The 17,143-nt window shown below is 44.1% G+C and overlaps 1 protein-coding gene across 1 annotated transcript in view; it reads right to left on the bottom strand.

Moving 5' to 3' along the window:
* PLB1 (phospholipase B1) overlaps window positions 1-16,608 on the bottom strand; it is a 128,476-nt gene extending 111,868 nt beyond the window's left edge. The window contains exons 1-2 of the mRNA XM_082426134.1: window positions 15,839-16,608; window positions 10,502-14,968 (exon numbers count right to left, since the gene is read on the bottom strand). Of these exons, the coding sequence (XP_082282260.1) occupies window positions 10,502-10,556 (55 nt within the window). The 5' untranslated portion in view covers window positions 10,557-14,968; window positions 15,839-16,608. The remainder of the gene's footprint in view (window positions 1-10,501; window positions 14,969-15,838) is intronic.
* Window positions 16,609-17,143: the final 535 nt, after the last annotated feature.

Consider the following 17,143-nt stretch of genomic DNA (forward strand, 5'->3'; position numbering starts at 1 on the left):
AACCTAAATGGGAAAAGAATCTGAAAAAGAATAAAGATATGTATATGTATAACTGAATCACTTTGCTGTACACCTGAAACTAACAACATCATAAATGGACTATAGTCCAATATAAAATAAAAATGTTTTAAAAGGCAATTATAAAAGGGTTTTTTGTGTGTGTTGTTCTATAGTCTGAGTTGCCAACATACAGAAATTTGTTCCTTTGCCGTGTCTACAAGAAAGGTATTTTCAGCTGCCCTTACCTTACCCAGCAGTCAATCTAAATAGATTTAACAGCAGGAATGCCAAAAAACGATTTAGAATTAACACTGTTACAACTTTTGGGTAGACACAACCTTTAGTCTGATGAGATTATTAAAAAATTAGAGATAATTTGGGTTGGGAAGTCCCAAACCACCGTTCTTTAAATACCCATGTCCTGTGCTGATGACCCCGGGGAGACACTTACTACAAATTCCATCCTGGACAGAGACCAATGCACCCTCCCGTCTCCATCTCTGATGCCCACCCAACACTCACCCTCAAACATCTTGTGCCCCAGGAGAGGGAAGATGGTTCTAAGGAGCAGTCCTAACAGGAGAGAGCACATTCAAAGCTGGCTTGACGTTTGGCCCTTGGCTCATTATATGACCTCAGACAAGGACTGCTTCCCTTTCAGATTGTATTTTCCTTAATCTCCTCATGGGGACACTTGAGGCAGGGCCACAGCCAGGAAGGAACAACCCAAAGAAGAGAGTCCCATGGTAAAGATGAACAAGTGGTCCTGGGCAGTGGCAGGTCAGAGCCCTGACCCCTCCTCCACCACCACTCTGCTCCAGCTTTGCCTCAGCCCCAAGGGGCCAGAATTTAAAGGGACCAGGGACCCCCAAAGCCAGATGGGGGCAGAAGCAAGGATTAGTGAGCTCCAACAGGAGGGGGATCCCAGGAAACTGTGTGGGGGCCTCATGTCTTCCCCATCGGGAAGGTCTCCTCCCAGAGACAACTGGGAGGTTCTGGTCTGAAGAAGGGAGCATTGCTCGAGGACCACTGCTTCTCCCTGAGATGCAAGAGTGCAAGAGGAAATGGCTGCCTAACTCAGGAGGAAAGCACTTGGCCTTCCCAGAGCCCAGCAAACTCCCTGCTGGGCCTCTTTCTAAGAGCCAGGTGAGCCTCTGACTCACCAGTGTGTTGCCTCTTTCAATGCATGACCTTTTATGTCTGAAGCCGGCAGACTCATCCTGCCCAAAATACCACTTCCATTAGGCCACTCCTCTGCTGAAGAACCTTTAATAGTTTCCCCTTCCCAATACAGCAAATCCAAATTCTAGACTTGCTGCATGACCTTGAACTGGTCACTTAACCTCTGTAAGGCTTAGTTTTTTGTTTTTTTGGGTTTAAAAAAAAATTTTTTTTAATTGAAGTATAGTTGATTTACAATGCTATGTTAGTTTCTGGTGTACAGCAAAATGATTCAGTTATACATATATATTTTCCATTTCATATTCTTTCCCATTATGGTTTATTACAGAATGTTGAATATAGTTCCCTGTGCTATATAGTAGGAACTTGTTTATCTATTTTATATATAGGGTTTAGGTTTTTAAAATGTAAAAATAACAGATTTGGATTAAATCACTTTAGAAGTCTCTTTAAGCAAAAAGACACTGTAATAATCTCTACTGTTCTTATCTAAGGATTTCAGAACCTCACTTTACCTAACTCGTCACCTCCCCCACACCAGCCCTGCCCTTCAGCCCAATAGGCCCACTCCCTGCTCCTCAAACCCGTCACGTTGAGCCCTGACTTTGCCTTTGGGTATGTCGTTTCCCCCACTTGCATGCCCTCCCTGTTCCTCTGCCTTTATCTTAAGCCCACTCACCCTCCAGCGCTCAATCGAGTTTCACCTCCCACGTGAAAATTCTCCAGCCCACATTCATCTCTCAGTTCTCTGAATCCTGTTGCTTTTATTACAGCTACTTACACCTATTTTGGTACTTAATTCTTCTCCAGTGATTTTTATGCAGATCAGTTCTCTCTCCCCAGAGGGTTCCTTACATTTGGTTTATTATCTCCTAGGCAGGCTCAGCCCTACTTGAGTTCTTAGAAGGCGCTCAGACAGTTAACTGACAGTAGCAAAAATGCAACTTGATGAAAATGATGATTGACAATAAAGTCCTCAAAATCTACAAGGTGCAGATAACATCCCAGGAAAGTAGGACTTCTGAGCCCCCAAAGAAAATTCCATACCTGTGCCCGCTACTCAGGGCAGGAATTTGGAGGCATGTGTGTGAGCTGAAGTGGGGGCTGGGAATGGGGATTCAGGCATCTGATGTAGAGGAGAGAGTCTGACACCAGAGTTCCACCATCTGCCACCAACTAGATAGGTGACTTGAGCAAGTCCCTCCGACCCCCCTTCAATAACTGGAAGGACGTGGGCCACCAGAAGTCCTCCAAGATTGCTTTCTACTCTTATTTGGAAAGTGTATTTCTAGAAGGCTGGGCTGGCATCCTCCAGGAAGGACTCCAGGCCCTTGTGAAACAAACGTTGACTAACTTTACTTGTTCTAATAATGAAAGAGGCATTCCTTTCCTCACACAATGAGTTCACCCAGTTCCCACCTTCGGCTTTGCAGCGACAGGCCTGGCATGTGTGTGTTACCAAGGCAAGAGTTTTCATTCACAAGCATGACAGTCTCCTGGGGAACTTCTGACCCATGCCAGGAAAATGAAATTCTAGTGAAAATGGTATTTTACTAGGCACAGGGATTTCCTTGCCAACTTGTTTTAGCCAATTGTAGTTTTGAGATAATGATGTTTCAGTTTTCTAAACCAAAACTTTCAGAGCAGGAATCTGTTTTAATATGGGTTTTGGTGAGCCCATTTTAAAGCTTAAACAAAAGCCTTGGTTTGGTTTGGTTCTTTCCTCCCTTGGGCTCTGCTGTAATGCAGGGAGATGGTGAAAGGCCCTGGCTCTGGACTCAGTCTCAGGACTAAATTCAGGCTCCTGTGCTTATTAGCTGAATGAACTTGCGCAAGTTATTCAACTTCTGAGTCTCAGTTTTCTCATCTATAAAATGGGGAGAATAGTACATCCCTCTTAAAGGAAAGCTGTTATATATGTACAGTGCTTAGCATGGGGCTTGGCTATTCTTCAAACAAATTTAGTTTGAAGTGATCCTTAATGGTAATGTCCCAAGTGCCTGACAGATGATGTTCATATAGTCTCTGAAGACAGCCATCTTCATCCTAGGCCTTCATCCCAGGCCTCAAAGAATCTCACAAATAACTTTTCAAGGAGTCAAAGCATCACACACTAAAAATAACCAAGCACATAAACAAACAAGGTAACCAGGAGCAAGTATTAGCAGAAAAAAACAAAGCAGAAATAGATCAAAAACTTTGGAGACTGAAATTATCAGACAAAAATTATAAAAATAGGATGTTTTAAAAAATAAAAGACAAACTAGGGCTTCCCTGGTGGTGCAGTGGTTAAGAATCCGCCTGCCAATGCAGGGGACATGGGTTTGAGCCCTGGTCTGGGAAGATTACACATGCCGCAGAGCAACTAAGTCCGTGTGCCACAGCTACTGAGCCTGCACTCTAGAGCCCACGAGCCACAACTACTGAAGCCTGCTCGCCTAGAGCCCATGCTCCGCAACAAGAGAAGCCACCGCAATGAGAAGACTGTGCACCGCAACGGAAGAGTAGCCCCCGCTCGCCGCAACTAGAGAAAGCCCATGCACAGCAACAAAGACCAAACGCAGCCAAAAAAATAAATAAATTTTAAAAATAAATAAATAAATAAAAGACAAACTTGAGGATATTTATAGGAACACAAAATTATTTTAAAAAGTAACATTGCAAATTTGGTAAAGAACTAAATGTAAATTAAATTTGAAAAATAAAACCAATTTTCCAAATCTTCTATGATCAGGTTAAACAGCAAATTAGACACAACAGAAAGAATGAATAAACTAGGATATGTGTTATAATAAATTTCTTAGAATGCAGTATAGAAAGACAACAAGATGGTAAAATTGGAAGACAGGCTAAGAGACATGGCACATAAAGTGAGAAAAGCAAACAAACATTTAATTGGCACTGCAGAAAGAAAAGACAGAAATAGTGGAGTAAAAGCAATATTTCAAGAGATACTAGCTGGGAAATTTTCAAAACTGATGAAAGATATTAAGCCACACATTCAAGATACACTACAAATGTTGAGCAAGATTAACTCACAAAAATGAATGAACTAGGAAACACATATACAACATAGACTGTATATTTTTCCAAAGATGGCCATGGCATTTCCTTCCATCCTGCATGCCCTTTTGCAATATGACTTTTGCCACTCTTCCCCCTTAAGAAGTGAAGTCTATTTCCTTCCCCTTGAATCTACGCTGGCCTTGAAACTTGCATTTACCAACACAAGCAGCAGAAATTATTCTTGGGTCTAGGCATTAAAAGGCCTTGTGGCTTCTAATTTTGCTCTTTTTGGACCTGAGTCACAAGGTAAAGAATCCCAGGCTTTTCATGTAGAGATAAAGGCTGTGTGGAGGAGCACCAAGGCACCCCAGCACCAAGTCCCCTGATATGGCATTTTAGACTCTCCAAGTCAATCCCAGACAACACTATGTGGAACAGAGACAAGATCCCTGAAGTCATCCCAAACTGCAGACCCACTGAATTGTGTGTAAGTAAATGTGAAAAATAAAACTTTCCAAAACTTACTTAAGAAGAAATAAATATGAATAATTCTATAACCATTAAACAAATTGAGTCAGTAGTCAAAAGCCCACTAAAAAATAATATTTCAGGCCTAAATGGTCTTATTGGTGAGTTCTACTACCAATTAAAGGAAAAAAAATAATTCCATTATTAAAAACTATTCTAGAAAAGAGAAAAATAGGAACACTACCAAATTTATTTTATGAGAATGTATAACATTGGTATCAAAATCCAACAGTAGTGAGAGAAAGGAAAGTTATATCTCAAGTTCAATGTCATTCATGAACATATAAGGGAAAAAAATCCTAAACAAATGTTAGTAAACCAAATCCAGCAGTATATAAAAACAAAATACACTGTGACCAACTTGATTTTATTCCAGGAATGTATGGATGATTAGCAAACCATTTAACATAATAATAAATCTAAAAGGAAAAAAATAATACACTTATTTCCATAGATGCTGAAAAGACCTTCAACAAACTTTAACGTTCATTCCTGATAAAAATAAAAACACTCAAGAAAACACAATTTTGTGGATACATCTTTAATGTGAACACACAAAACACACATATATGTGTATGTATGTATGTATGATTCCCAAAGTCCATCATCTAACTGAACAGGGGAAATTTCTTTCCTACTACGATCAGGAACAAGGTGAGAATCCCCACTATCACCCTTGCTATTTAACATTGTATTGGAAAATTAGACAATGCAATCAGAAAAGAAAAGAAGTAAAGGCAGAAAAAGGAAAAATATCTTTATTCGTTGATAATGTGGGACTAACCATGAAAACTCTAGAGAATCAATGATAAAACTAATTCAAACAATGAAATAATTTAGGAAGATAGAAAGTATAAAATTAACATAGCAAAAAAGTAAAAGCCTTCATATACATCAATATATGGCCTGGCTTGGTTAGAAGATACAGTGGCCTATTTCTCTCTATTTTGCAAATTTATGGCAATTCCAATAAAAATACCAATACTTTTTTTTTCTAAAGCTAGGCGAATTGTTTCTAAAATTCATAAAGAAAAATAAACATGCAAAAATAGCTATGAAATCCTGGAAAACAAGAGCAAAGAACGTAGGTGAAGTACATTGCAAAATGGCCACAAATCTCTCCCATCCTTGAATGTATGTCACTTTGCAGTATAACATTGCTGTTCCTCCCAACAAGAGGAGAAGTCTATTTCTCTACCCCTTAAACCTGCGGTTGGCCATATGAATTGCTTTGGTAAATGGGACATTATCAAACATGATGCAAGCATGAGACTTGAAAAGTGTTGATGCTTTTGGAACTTACCCTTTTTCATTGCATTTTGGAAACTGAGACCACATGGTCTTAAAAAAAAAAAAAAGACAACTTCCTTTGCAATCAGAGAATTTAAAACTAAAATACTACTTCTCATCTGTGACATTTGCAAAAATTCTAAGGCCTGACAATACACTCTGTTGTCAAGCTGTGGAGAAGTAGGCATTTTCATATATATTGCCAATGGGAATGTAAAATGGTATAATCCCTATGGTTGGGGGGAAATTTGGTAATATCTAACAAAACTATATGTGTATTTATCCTTTGACCCAGAAATCCCAGTTCTAGGAACTTACCCTAAGCTCTCCTTCCAAAAACATGAATAAGACATATGTACACGATTGTTCATGACAGCATTACTTAAAGTAGCAAAATACTGGAAACAACCTAATGTGCATATTGGGAGACTGGTTGAATATATATGGTACATAATGGAATATCCTACAGCTGGAAAAAAATAAAAAAGATTTCTGAACAGATATAATGTAATTTCAGGATATATTATTAAGTGAAAAAAAAATCAAGATGAAAAAGAAGTTTATAGTAGATTACCTTTGTGCAAGAAGGAAGAAAATATAAGAATATATATTTGCAAATGTATCAATATTTTTGTAACCTCAGCTTACACTGTGGGATAAGGACAATACAAATCCGGAATAGAGGAAGGAGATAAAAGCCTAATTCTAACTAAAATTAGGAGATTTCTGTATAAATTCATCTCATTAAAAAGAAAACAATATTTCTTGGCTCTGTCCACTGAGAGAGCTTAGACACAATGACACTCCAGAAGCAATGAACACCCCTAGCATCTCGATCTTGGTTTCTAAATAAAATCCCCTATCAATTGGCACCTTAAAGACGTTGCTAATTGCATGGTGAGGAAGGGAAAACAGAAGATTAGCCTGGAATAACTTGTTCCATAAAGCTAAAAAGTGCTTAAAAATTGATGGGGAAACAGGAGTCAGCTTGAAGTGGCTCTCACTGGCCAATAACTTGAGCATTAAAATGAGTAATGACAGGACTGGGTTATAATATACTGATTAATAAAAGAATCCATATGTCCATTTTATATTAGAAAGATAAAACCTAAAAAGAGTGGGGCAGAGAAGAGACTTTTTTTTTATGGAGGAATGCCAACTAACAATAGTAGGAGGAAATGACAGCCATTTAAAAATCACCATCTTACACTCACCATGGTAATAATTCAGCCAAGAATCATCAATGGATGCTAAAAAACCATTGGGTATAAGAACAGTCACTCGGTATCACAGTATCTCCCTACAGACAAATTATAAATCACATGGGGGGAGGTACCTTTACAAGAGAGAAATCTGGCAGACACCACCTTAACCAAATTATCAAATTTAACATCACCAATGAAAATATTTGCTAATGTCACATGTATCACTGAATGTTACACATCAAGGACACAACATGATCTACATTGTATTTCTACCTGAAGAGTTTAATCTGATTCTAGCAACAAAGAAACAGTTTGGACCAATCCAAATTGCAGTGGGCACAAAAAAAGCCAGCCTCAATTTTTCAAGGACACACACACACACACAAAAGAAAGAAAGGGGAAAAAAAGGCTAAAGAACTACTCTAGATTAAAAGGGTTTAAAGAGGCAGCACAAGTAAATGCAATGTGCAGTCTTTGGTGAATTTAACAAGCAATGACTGAAAAAAATGAACAAAATAGTAAAAAGTCAATTAACTTAATTCACCATATTAGCAGATTAGAGTAAATCATACAATCATCTCAATAAGTGCAGAAAAATTTATTCAGCACCCACTCATGATTTTTTTTTAAAACCGCTTAGCAAATTAGTAATAAAATAGAACTTTCTTAGTCTCATAAAGAGTAGCTACAGAAAAGCCTGTAGCAAACACCACACTTACTGAGGAAACATTAAACACTTTCCTTTTGAACTTGGGAATAAGACAAGAGTGCGTCCAACCATCACTGCTCTGAACAGTTGTAGCAAAGGCACCAGCCAGCACAGCGAGGCAAAAGAAAGAAAAGGCACACAGGCTGAAAAGAGAGCAACCAGACTGTCATCACTGGCAGGATTGTGTATATAGAAAATTCAAAAGAATATACGGATAACTTACTAAAATTTATAAGAGCTTAATTGGGTACAAAATTAAAAATTTATTTCTATATACCAATAACATTTTCAAAATGACAATTTAACATTCCATTTATCATACACGGAAAGTATTAGATACCTATGAATAAATTTAACAAAACATATGCAAGACCTCAGAGAAAACTATAAAGCATTGAGAGGCGTTAAAGGTCTAATTATAAGCTCATGGTTTGGAAGACTCAATATTGTAAAGATACCTATTTTCCCCTACTTGATTCACAGAATTAAAAGCAATTTCTATCAAAAGCCCAACAGGTTTGTTTTTGGGGGGGGGGTAGAAATTGACAAATAGTAAACTTTATATGAAAGTTCAAAGCCAAGTCACTTCTAAAGAAGAAGAAAAAACAGAAAGACTTGTTTCTCACAAATAATAAAGCTTACTACAAAACTATAGAATTAAGATAACGTGCTACTGGCACAGGGGTAGACAATGGGATAAATAAAGCAAAACAGAGTTTTAAAACAGACGTATGCACATGAGTCCTTTATATATGAACAGAGGCGGCTCTTCAGAATGGTGAGGAAGCAACTGACTTTTCAATAAATGGTGCTGAGACAACCAGGTATCTTCGCAAAAAAACATATAAAACTGGGTTCTCCTCTTACAGTAGTCACCAAAATCAATCCCAGATGTCTTTAAAAAGACCCAGTGAGAAAAGCAAATTTATAAAGTTTTTAGAAGGAAATACAGGATAATATCTTCATGACCCTGAGGCCAGAGAGAAGTTCTTAAAGAAGACACAAAGAGCACAAACCAGAAAAGATTAAAAAAACTTTAGAAACAGACAGTATACAAACAGACAATGGCCAGACCATAGATGACAATACAACTGTGACCCACACATCTGCAGTAGACGGGCAAGGAATCAGCCTAGAACAGTCAGGACTTGGCCCATGTCTGCAGCTCCCCAACTTTTGTTCCTGCTTCCAACGCAGGACCAACCAGAGAAAGCCACGTATGTTTCCCAAACGAATCATTTAAGATGCCTGGCTTCTAGTTAGCCGCCTGCAGCTAGCGTCCCCCTGGCAACAGCCGCCAGTAAGAGCGCCCCTGATGCCTTCCCCTTTTCCGTCGTCAAGCTTTCCCACTCCCCTGCCTGCCTCGGAGTCTCTGCCAAACGCAAACGATAGCAGCTTTTACCATAGCAACCCTGGAATACATGCCTCCGTTTGTTCTCATTTGGCTGGTCTCCCTTTACTTCCCCCCAGATTAAGAAGTTTGTTCACTTAAAGTCTCCATAAAGAGAATGAAAGACAAGCCTCAGAAGATATTTGTTGGTTATACCAACAAATAGCAAGTGCACAGCCCATATGAAAAACTAAAAAAAAAAAAATCAGTGGGAGAAAGGACAACCCATTGAAAAAAACGGGAAACACACTAGAACAGTCACTGCATGAAAGAATTCAAATGGTCCATAAACGTAAGGATTCCTAAGCCTCAGGAGTAATCAGGGAAATGCAGTCACCCAGTGCAGGAAGCAGAGCAGGCACTCTCATTCTCTCTGGCCTCGCATCCCACCCAGCGACTCAGAGAGGGCGTCTGACATGTCCTAGGTAGGTAGCCGAAGTAGCGCTTGGACCCCAGCCAGGCCCCGGCCTCTGTCCCCACCTCCTCCTCTCCCTCTGGGGGCTCCAGGGCAAGAGCTTTCTGACTCTGGGCCCGGGCCTCTCATTTGGAGACAGTTAAAAAATCATCTTTAAGGCCCTCTTCGGTTTAAAAGATCCCGCCTTACTGAACAAAGGGAGGAAGGAAGAGCCAGGGGCTGGGAGAAGAGGGACAGAGGCACTGTCTTCTCACCATTAGCTCAGAAGAAATCCAAAGCCCTGGCTGGGAGTCCACTCGTTTCAGTCAGAGTCAGTAGTACTAAAGAACGCGGTGCAATCCTTTAGAATTCATCATCCTCAAATCTGCCTTCCTCTGCCCTTTCAGCAAAAACAAACAAAGCCCACGTAATGATCAAAATGTGCTTACCATTAGTGGTCATAGTGGTATTTTTCCATGTTAAGAATCAAGGTCCAGGGAGGTAGGACTTGCCCAAGGCCACACAGCACAGAGCATTAGAATCCGGGTCTTCGCGACTCCTACACCTACGGCTTGCTTCTCCACCACGGGGCTGTAGCTCGCCCACACTTCTCAGCTGTCCTAAGAACTGCCTGCCCCCCACAGCTGTGGGCACTTAAGCTCAGCGCTGCAGCCTGCTTATTCTCACCTGTGCATTTCGTGCTCATGAAAATTCCTCTCCCAAGCTCTGTGCCGAAGCAACATGGGACACCAGCAGGGTGACCCACCGGTTGCCCTCTGAGCAAAAGGCAGACTTACCTTGCCCCAGAAGCAGCAGCAGCCCCAGGAGGAAAGTGCGTGGCCGCAGCCCCATGCTGGAGCCCTCCAGACGTCCGCAGACCGATGGGCTATCACTCTTCCTCCTGCTTTTATGCTCCTCTGTTGTCTGATACGGCGCCTGTCATAAATTTTACTGTCTTCACCTTTGAAAGGGGTCAGTGGCCAGCTGTAAATGATAAATATTAACATTTAGGTAGACGATTTCTCAAGGTAGATGGGTCAAAGATGGGTGGCATGTTCTAGACAAAGGCACCAGAAGACCAGGACCACACAGCCCCCTTCGCATGACCTTCCAGGATGGTGAGTGCCCAGAAATTGCTAGTGTCGGGGGACTGGAAATTGCTGGCACTGGGCTGGAATCCCAGGTCGGCCACAGCCATCAGAGCCTGGGGGGCATCCCTTAGGTTAGCCCCAGCTTTTCCGCTGTAAGCTATGGAACTAAAAGCCGTGAAAGGAGTGAAAGTACTTTGTAACAACTGTAAACCAGCCATCTCCGAATGTGAGATCTCTGGTGGGCAATGTGTTCCCACAGTGTCTCAGGAGTGCCGCTGGGTTCCCTAGTCTCCATGGCACAGAGAGGATTTTTCCGAGCCCTGCCCCTAGAGCCAGGGGTGGCCAGGAGTGTTGGGCTGAAGTGCGTGCCACACATTTATTGTCTGCATGTTGAATTGACAGATGTTAGCCAGAGGGGTGAGCCATGGAACTCATCTGATAGAACTAGAAGTTTCCTTTGGCAAACGAAGTCAGAATGCTGGGCTGGGTCTAAACTGGGCAGATGGCACTGGAGTTTAAGGCCTGGGTGACAAAATAGCTTTGAGGGGGTAAAGTTGAAATTTTTTCCCACAAGTATCAAGGAACAATGGCCTTTGGTTAACAGAACAAATATATTTAAATCATCCTTGCATTTTGGTGACCCTTATGGCAGCAAGGCTGAGAGCCTGACTTCTGAGATCTAGCTAGGAGTCTGGAGCTGGTTTCTATTACCCAACCTCAGGTCTTGATCTGCTGACACTTTTCTCAAATGTTTAAAATCATAGTTGGGTTCTCTTAAGTATAAAGTGAAGACTAAGTGGGCGGCCCTTTGTTTCTGGCTTCCAGATAGTAAGATGTTGTTTTCCTTTTTCACCTGCTCAGAAAAATGTGGCTTGTGGGTGACCACTGGTTTAGCTGTGCCAAAGGCTCAGCCTCAGGGCTGCACGGAGGTCTCAGGTCACACCAAGGGTGTGGAGGCACTGATACAACTTGACCAGCTGACCGTCGGCTGGTCCTGGAGCCTGGCAGAGGGCGGCACACAAGGCAGAGAAGGAAGAAGAAGTAAACCCAAGGCGGGTCTGCAGGGGCCATTTGGACATAGATGCTTCTGAGCATCTGACACTTGTTATCTTCACCAAACTGCCCACAAGCTCAGTGAGAGACCCAAAGCTGCTGTCCTGCTACCAGGATGTCAGGAGTCCACTCAGCTCCAGGCCACCAGCAGCTTTGAGGAGCATCCCTGAACCTACTGGACTGAACGGGTGTTCATAGGTCCCCACTCATGCTTAAGCCAGTTGGAAGTGGGTTGGGAAGCGTGATGGGAAGTGGGCAGAAATAGCCTGGCTCTGCAGTCTGTGTATTCCTTTCCGTCTCTTACTGCTTCTCTGCATGACCATTATGGCCCAGCTGGACTGGCACACATACCAACCTCTCACCTCTTTTCCATTTAGAAAAATGGAGAAATGACTTAAACACATATTTAACCTGTGTGAAGCATTTTTGTATAGTACAGACTGAATTCTCTCTTAGATAAAAAAAAATCTTTGAGTCTTGTCAGTGCATCAAGGAATTCTCATCAACTGTCAGGCAGTGGGGGGATAACATTTTTGGGGCATTCTTGTCATCCTCTGTGGTGTGCTCATTACATGTGTTAGCTTAATTAGCACTGATGACCTATGTGACCTCTTAGCAGCTGTGAAAACAAGGGACAAAGGACTTGTCAAAAGCCAGAGGCAAACTCCAAAAGCTTATAAGCTTCTCTGATTTTTGCTACTAAAATGTCCTACGAGGACATGTCCTAGAGAAGGTAAGATGCTTCATTTCGGACTTTAGCAACAATCAGCAGATGTTCCTTTTGGGAAAGGCACAGGCCTATGAATTCAAATCTTTTAGGGATGGCAGTCCATGACTTGGTCAGAAGGCATCTTAGTGACTAAAAAAGCTGAGAGTGTGCTGTTGTCCAAGAATCCACAAGGCGGGGCTAGACCAAGCCTGGGCCACAGGGCCTCTGCGGATCAAAGGGGCACTGGCCTTAGAAGAGTATTCTTCAAACTGGGCCTAACAACCCATTATTAGCCCATGAATTTAATTTGGTGGATGATCAGCCCATTAAAAAATTGAATGGGATATAACATAACCAAGGGCATTGCATATAGTAAGGGTAAGGTTTTGAGAAACTTTCATTTCAACTACATGTGGTGATACAATATGTATTTCTAAACATGGGTCACAGTGAAAAAACAGAAAACCACTACCTCAGAGAGTAGTAGATCAGATCCATAAAGAAATCCTTAGACTTTGAGAAAAAGAAAACAGATTTGCTTTTCCCTCTGGTGAAAGATGCAGCTACACCAAATTCCCGTGTACTGGGAGCTAGAAGTGATGCCTGTGATTCTTTGTAATGGTTGTGAGCAGGAGTAAATAAAATTGTTCTCTTCTTTCAACAAAGGAAAACCTGATCCCTGGCTCCTGGGTGAGCTCTGCCAGTGTGGTAGAATGTGTGCCTGTCATTTAGGACAAGTACCCACTGGTGCCTATTTTACAAAAGACCCATGGCTAGAAGAGGAAGGGTACACACCAGAACTGTGGGAGGGGTGGAACCAGGGGTGTCAATTTCAGAATAATCTGCACGTATGCCAGTCATGCCCTGAGAATTGTCTGCCCCAAGTTTCAGCTTTTCTGAAGCACCTACTGGCCCTCACCATGACGGCCTTGTGTCACTCATTCCTGCATGGAACTAGTCGCATGATCCTGGTGGGCCTCCTGAGGGAGAAGTTGGGCCTTTCTCTTCCTGTCGTCTTGGCACCCCTGGCACCCCTCCCCACCAGAGCACCTAGCTCGGTGTCCTGCACATATGAGGCCCGCAACAAATCTTCATTCATTGGTTAAATGTTCTCCAAAGGCAGAGACAACTGGTTTAACCAAGCCTGTGTTCTCCAAGCCCTTCCCGGCCACAGAAGGGAAAAGAGGCTTGGATTAGGCATCTCCAAACCTGAATGTTACCTAGATGCCAGTGTTCCTGTGGATACAAAACACAAACCTGGCTGTACACACACACACACACACACATGGGCAAAACACTGTCCAGTGCAAGTAACTGAGCAGATTTAGCTTCCCTGGGGCAGCGGATTTTCTTATAATCAATATACTAAAGATAAGAAGAGTTTAATTAAGTAATGAAAAAGTAAGAGACAAAATGAAGAAGGGACCAGCAATGCATGCCTAGAAAAAATACAATTTTCAAATATCACAGCATTAGTAATAAAAAAAATAGGACAGGGCAAATCCCAGTAGAACATACACTCCATGAGACCTGGCCTCCTTGTTCTTTGCTATGTCCCCTGCAGCTGGCACATTGCCTGTTGTAACAGGCATTCATTCAATGTTGGGTGAATAAATAAATGAATGAAAGTCAGAATAAAAAGGAAAGAGACCAAGACTACTATAAAAAGATCAGCTCAACAGGACAGAACAGAAAAGATGAAAGGGATACACATCATGTTTTAGGACAGAACACTAAGGAGAAAGAGACAGGCACAATGCTCTAATACCATGAAGCACGATGGGAAAAAATAATGGAGAAGCAACATTGACGCTCACAGCCCATGGTCTTCCCCAAGGTCACACGGTTATTCTCCCACCTCGTTGGTTCTCAAGCCTGGCTTGCACATTGGAATCACCTGGAGAGCTTTCAAGAAAAATACCTGTGCCTGGGCTTTACCCTCGGACCTTCTGAATTAATTGGCCTAGGCTGGGAGTTGGGCATCAAGTTCAATGATGGATTCCAGTGGAGCCAGGCCTGCCCGGTTCCCAGCACTGAGGGATGAAGAGGGCTTCATCTCTGCTGTTCTGGATGAGCCAAAGGTCCATGGGACGTGGCTTGATGCCAGAACAGGCCATGGATGCCGACAAAGTCAGACTGACCTGGCAGCCTCTCCAGAGAGGAACCCCACGGGAACACACTGGGTAAAACGCTGGAGCTTCCCTCCGAGGTCAGGGAGTAGATGGGGAAAGCGCCAGATTCTGGCGCCTGGAGAGGCCCAGTCATTGAGTACCAGGATGTGTGGGCTACAGTTCCAGACCAGCCATGGTGCCCGTTACCACCTGCAGGCATTTCCTCTTCCTTGCATCTTGGTTTCCTGGTCTGTGAGACTGATGGCATGAATTCCATGCTCTCACGTGCCGTGTGAAGAACTGGACAACAGCAGTTGGGGAAGGGGTGAGACGAGCTGCCTACTTCAAGCATATAGGGTACCTCCCTCCCGCACAAACCTTTGTGCAGAGAAGGGCACCGTCACCAACTGGCCACCATTTACAGACGGGAAGCATGAGGCCCCCACGGCATGAGCCCTGACATCCTCCAAATCACAGGTTATTCTGCTTGTTGGTCCCTCTCTCATCCACCATCTCCAGACTCTGAGCCCCCCAGACCCTCCAGTGCTTCCCAACCTTTATGCCTCCCAGCACATGGAAGATGGTGGTATTTACACAACACAGAGTCTGAGCAGATGGGGCAATCTGCAGCCTGAGATGATCAGCCAGACAGCCCCCAAGCCCCTTCCCACCCTCCCCCCACCGAGCAGGGCTTGGGGGGGGTCGTCAATGCGTTTCCCCATCTGTACACCTTAGTGCACCTACACCCAGGTGAAGACTTGAACAGCATTTGCCAAGCACCTACTAGGTGCCAGGCATCTTCTAATCAAACTCATAAATGAATTATCTCATTTAATACCAGCTACATTCATGAGGGTTAAAAGCCTTGACTAAGGTCACCCAACCAGTAAGTTGTAAAGTGGAGGTTCTGACCCAAGTCTTCTACCTCCACAGCTGTGAGTTCCTCCCAGGCGTGACTGAGAGATGAGCCTGGGGAAATGGTCTTAAACACCCTTCCGGAGGGAAGCCCGGGAAGGAGGCTGACTGTGCGTTGGTGGAGGGCAGCCTCTGGCTCGTGCACCCAGCTGGGCAGGAGAGTCTGGCAGTACGAACATTCCCTCCTGGGCGCTGAGTCTGAGCGGGCCACCCAGCCCGACCACCTCACAGCCCGGGCTCCGGGTACCCACTGACCTGTGGAAGCCATCTCAAGAGGACCAGAGAACCGAACAGGGATGCTCTGCTCCATCCCAGCTGGTGACGCCCGGCTGTGACCTCCTTTCCCCTCCTCGGGAGGATCCCACCTAAGCAGCAGGGATTAGGTCAGAACTGGTCAGAGGGCACCCGAACCTTAGCGGCCATCTAGTCAGTCCCCTCCCGCCCCGCTGTACAGAGGAGGAGACCGAGGCAGAGAAAGCAGGAGGGCCAGTCTGTGACTAAGGGCCTGAGCTAGGTCTTGGATTCCCTGATTCAAGTCCAGGGCTCTTTCCCCATTCATCATGTAGGGCTGAATCACCCCAACCACTTGCAGCAATGGAATTTTTAGGCCAGTTTTACTGATAAGAAATGAAAACCCAGAGAGGATTAGTAACTTGCCCAATTGCTCAGCTACTCAGGGTAGAACCCGGAGTGCTTGCCCTCTCTACCACAGCCCAGGAGCGGTCAGGTTCAAGTCAGAGAGACTCGGCACAGACCCTGCACTAGCAGATACCAACATAAGGCCCAGGGCCCGCATCTCCATTCTGGGAAGAGGGTTCCCATGGAGACAGGTCGGCCAGCATGGCCAGTAGGCACTGGAACACAGGAGAAGCTCTTCCCTGGATCTTCCAGAGCTGAGATCCCCGGGGCAGGGCCGGGGGGAGTGCCCTGGGGAGAGAAGCGGTGTGAGAGTACTCTGCCCACTGAGGGCGGTGCTCCCGAGGGAACTGTGCCATGTGGTTAAGCTTTCCCTTATTCCTTTTCTTTTGCATCCTTTGAGAGTTATGATCTGTTCTTCAAATCCAAAGGGAATAGCCACAGTCTCCTGGTCTTTCCTGGGAACCTCGCGTGCTTAGGACCACGCCGGGAGGATCCTGGCTCCTGCAGCCCCTCATGGCCTGGCCCTACATGCTTCCCTGGCCTGTGTTCAGAGCGGACCACCTGCTCGGAGGGCTTCTCCCGGACCACGGATCCAGAGAAGGAAGAGCGCCTCTCTACCACCAAATCGGGGCAACTTACCGGCTGTCGACGTCTCTCCATCTGTACTGCTGATCCAGACTGGGGCCTCTGGGCCTTTGGCTGTGGGGCAGAGGATGGCTGTGGCCTGGCATCACCAGCTTGCTGTGGGGCTGGGCGGTCAGCCACCCTCACACACACTGCACGCGGTGTTAATAGCCTTAGTAATGATGACGATGCACAAGTGTGCTTGCTTGGCCAGCTCCTTGTTTAACTGTGATGGGCATCACCTGGGGAGAGGGCCTGCAAGTGGGCTGGGAGTGGGAGGGGGCCGGCCTTCTGTCC

The sequence above is a fragment of the Balaenoptera physalus genome (genome assembly GCF_965194825.1).
Source record: "Balaenoptera physalus genome assembly, chromosome: 15".
NCBI lineage: Eukaryota > Metazoa > Chordata > Mammalia > Artiodactyla > Balaenopteridae > Balaenoptera > Balaenoptera physalus.